The 4,582-nt window shown below is 45.4% G+C and overlaps 1 protein-coding gene across 1 annotated transcript in view; it reads right to left on the bottom strand.

The window, feature by feature from the left end:
- Positions 1 to 3,894, bottom strand: part of SARC_10904 (hypothetical protein) — a 9,907-nt gene extending 6,013 nt beyond the window's left edge. The window contains exons 1-5 of the mRNA XM_014295030.1: positions 3,751 to 3,894; positions 2,903 to 3,049; positions 1,750 to 1,878; positions 1,359 to 1,465; positions 181 to 426 (exon numbers count right to left, since the gene is read on the bottom strand). Of these exons, the coding sequence (XP_014150505.1) occupies positions 181 to 426; positions 1,359 to 1,465; positions 1,750 to 1,878; positions 2,903 to 3,049; positions 3,751 to 3,846 (725 nt within the window). The 5' untranslated portion in view covers positions 3,847 to 3,894. The remainder of the gene's footprint in view (positions 1 to 180; positions 427 to 1,358; positions 1,466 to 1,749; positions 1,879 to 2,902; positions 3,050 to 3,750) is intronic.
- Between the last annotated feature and the right edge of the window lie 688 nt (positions 3,895 to 4,582).

Below are 4,582 nucleotides of genomic sequence, written 5' to 3'. Positions count from 1 at the left end.
TATATACCAGACCCACACACACCCACATGTCATGGGATACACCATGAGCCACCCACACACACCCACATGTCATGGGATACACCATGAGCCACCCACACACACCCACATGTCATGGGATACACCATGAGCCACCCACACACACCCACATGTCATGGGATACACCATGAGCCACCCACACACCCGATGTCCTCGAAGTACGACACAGCGCTATCTGCCGGTCCCAGATAGACCACATTGCCAGCCACCAGCAGACACAGCTTATCAAACAGATTGAAAACGTCCGTGGACGGCTGGTGAATGGTTGCTATGGTCGTACGGCCTCTGTTGGTGATGTCTCGCATGACCATCATCACCTCCAGTGCCGTGGCTGAGTCTAAGCCGGTGGTAGGCTCATCCAGGAACAGCACACGCGGGTCTGTGATTAGTCTGGGGAGAAGCAGGAGGTGGTAGTGTTAGGACTATACAGCATTGTCGCACACGCCTGTTCGAGAAGCCATGGGTGGTTTTGTTAAGACTATATAGAAATGGGTGGTATTGGTAAGACTATATAGTACAGTGTGCATTGTATAGCACTATCTAGCATTATCTCACATGTTTGTAAGATAAGCGATGTGTACAGAAGATAAGAGTGTGAGAGAGAGAAGGAGGTGTGTGTGCAAATAGGGGGATAGAAAACACCTAAAACGCCAAAAAGTGGGACAGAAAACCCCTAAATCCTAAATTAGTTGCAGTTTAAAACCCTACAACCTTAACCAGTTGCAGTATGTCCCTCCCGTTGCCCAATCACAATGCACCACGTCATTCGTCCGACTGTTTCACATCATCGCTTATGCTTATGGCACAATCACTATCACCACACGCGAAAACTAGCAACAACCCACTACTGACACCCACAAACGATATACGTCAACGGAATACAAAGGCAATCATAAGACCAATGTACACACACAACAGCACTGTAGCAGTCATTCTATCAATAGAATACACACACACACTGCAGCAGTCATCCTATAAAAAGAATACACAACCGCACTGTAGCAGTCATTCTATAAATAGAATACACAGCACCACTGTAGCAGTCATTCTATCAATAGAATACACACACACACTGCAGCAGTCATCATATAAATAGAATACACAACCGCACTTAGCAGTCATTATATAAATCGAATACACAGCACCACTGTAGCAGTCATTCTATCAATAGAACACACACACACATACTGCAGCAGTCATCATATCAATAGAATACACAACCGCACTGTAGCAGTCATTCTATAAATAGAATACACAGCACCACTGTATCCGTTCTTCTCTAGACGTCGTGGGTGGTCGTGGGTGTGGTGGTGTGCACTTACTCGATGCCGATGTTGACTCGTTTGGCCTGTCCACCGGAGATACCACGGATCTGCGCATTACCTATCATGGTGTCTTGGCACACATCTAGGCCCAACTCATTGATGACCTGCGGTTAAAAAGGTCCGTTATTGAAAAAATTGGGGTTATTGGAGAAATGTACGCTATTCAATAAATGTGCGATATTAAACAAATGTACGATATTAAACAAATGTACGATATTAAACAAATGCAACAGAAGCATATACGTTAAACACAGTAACATATGCGCATACATTTAGTACAATAATAGAAGTATATACGTTTAACACAGTAACACATGCGCACACATGCACTACAGCAACAGAAACTATACGTTTAACCCAGCCTGCTCGTGTGTGCGGGTGAGCGTACCTTCGCTACGCGTTCGTTGATATACGCCGTCCCGACACTTCTAGGCAGGCGAATGCGGGCGGTATAAAACAGAATCTCCTTTGGCGTTAAAAACGGCAGCAGGATGTCTCTCTGTTCAACATAGCCCACCTGTACAACCATGGACAGCACACACACGCACCAAGGGAAGAAGGTTGGGGCACATCAGCTGGTAAGTGGATAGGACGGCGATATCATGCATACAGTTCTGCTATTACTTGCGAAGGCAACTCAAGCAATGCCCCACAGGACACAGCAACAGCAGCCATGCACACATATGCCTGTAGACATATGCGCATTCATATGCCTGTATACATCTGCGTATTCATATGCCTGTAAACATATGCGTAATCATATGCCTGTAGACATATGCGTATTCATATGCCTGTAGACATATGCGTATTCATATGCCTGTAGACATATGCGTATTCCTATGCCTGTAGACATATACGTATTCATATGCCTGTAGACATATGCGTATTCAAATGCCTGTAGACATATGCGTATTCATATGCCGTAGACATATGCGTATTCATATACCTGTAGACATATGCGTATTCATATGCTTGTAGTCGTATGCATATTCGCCAACGGGTGTGTTGTCAAACCCCTAAAAACACTCGTGCCGTGGGATGCAACGGATTCTACAACGACAACAGCTGAGACGGATAGTGACTGTGAAGTAGCATGGGTCACTTGGGATGTCTATAGACAACATGTCCGATATGCACGTTCAACCAACACTACACAATACATTTACTACAAACAACACTGCACGCTACACTTGCGCTAACACCTTATACGTTGTGCGGCGGGACAGAGTGGTTAGAGAGAGGCATAGTACGGGTTAGACAGGAGTGAGTGCACACACCACTCCAGCACACGTACGGAGGTTGATGTGCAGACTACTGGAACGAGATATGATCACCCCCTACATGGCCACAGACCAGCCACATCAGTGGACGCTTCAAATGACAAACACGTTTACGATCCCACCCTAAACGTAGATGCGCTTCATACACTTTCACGGCCACATACCAAACCCATCGGTTAACGTATTGAATTACAAATACCTATGTAACCACCGTCCCAAACGTGCCCAGGACACACATACTACACGTGCATGGCCACATACCAAACGCTTATACGCTGCACCTGGTTCGGAGCCATTCACTAGTAACTCGCCTTCAATAGTGCCCGTGTTCTTACGCATTGCCAGGACATCCAGCAGAGTGCTTTTACCCGCACCCGAGGGTCCCATCAGGGCAGTCATAGTATTGGGCTGAATACATAGATAGTACGTTCATGAGTGAGGGGGTGGTACAATGGGAATGTTCGTTACAAAGATACACACGCATAGAGAGCCAGAACGGGCTCCATAGGCACAATAAGCACGGTACGAGACTATGGGTAAGACTCAGTGCCTGGAGGGTTTGTGTTGAGTACATAGTGAGGCGAACATTGCCTATTTGAAAAACCCGAAAACCCGAACAAGACGTACTCTGAAATGCACAGCTAAAGGCACGACCCTGTTGAAGCATAGACTCTAACACACTACACAGCCACAGCACATCGATGGACTGTCACCTGCTCATCTCCCCCCAGGCAGAGATATCTAATAAGCTTGTTCAACACCGTGAGATCAATATCGCGCCGACACGGGACATGGGTGTGCATAGTAATATGCAGAACTCAACAAAGACTCTCCGTATGCGATATCCCAAACCCTAAAAAATCGGCTACCTACACCCCTGCCTACCAGATACGACCAGTCCTAATACCATCACGCCCATGAACCCACACATCCTACTACCAGCATGCCCCTACACCATCATGCTTGATCCTATGAAGCGTCTCGCATATAGAAGTCAACGACCCCTTTCATTGCCGAACGCCTCACCCTCAATCATACTCCGACATCTCTCGCACTCCCAACCATCCACACGTCTAGTAAACTATTGGCCACGCACGCGCCTTACATACCTTGATGGTTCCTGTGACATTGGTGAGCAGAAACTTGTCCTCCATCTCAGACTTTGGGAATCCTGACATGGACAGCCCACGGATCTTCTCCCACATCGTGAACTTCTTCACCTCAATGGGCACTGAGTAGTGCAATGCGTTGAACTGTAGAGAATTTATTCACATGGTTATCACTCATGCCAGGGAGGAGACTGCAAGCCAGTTGTGTACAACATATGCATGCAGAGTATCAGAGGTGTTTATAAGATATGCATGCAGAGTATCAGAGGTGTTTATAACATATGCATGCAGAGAATCAGAGGTGTTTGCAACATATGCATGCAGAGTATCAGAGGTGTTTATAACATATGCATGCAGAGTATCAGAGGTGTTTATAACATATGCATGCAGAGTATCAGAGGTGTTTATAACATATACATGCAGAGTAAAAGTGGTGTTTATAACATATGCACGTAGAGTATCTGTGGATATAGGAGATATGGCTTGCACTAGTGAGTTTGCTCCCAGAACCGCAACGGAGAAAATATTGTAACGGAAAGAGGCAACGCAAACATCGGCCCGATGAAACCAAAAATAGAACAACTTAAAGGGAACAATGTTAGTGTGTAGTGCAACCAGCGAGCACGGAGGCGATAATGGCCTATGGAAACACAAATACTCAGTTCAATCGTTGTGAAAGTGGATGCAAGCATACATTCAACATAATATACAAGCTAAATTCAACATAATACACGAGCATACATTAAACATAATATACAAGCATACTTTCAACATAATACACAAGCATACATTCAACATAATATACAAGCATACATTCAACATAATATACAAG

This window comes from Sphaeroforma arctica, assembly GCF_001186125.1.
Source record: "Sphaeroforma arctica JP610 unplaced genomic scaffold supercont1.1435, whole genome shotgun sequence".
Taxonomy (NCBI): Eukaryota; class Ichthyosporea; order Ichthyophonida; genus Sphaeroforma; species Sphaeroforma arctica.
Note: the sequence above shows the minus strand (reverse complement) of the source record. Positions and strands in the feature narration are given on the sequence as shown.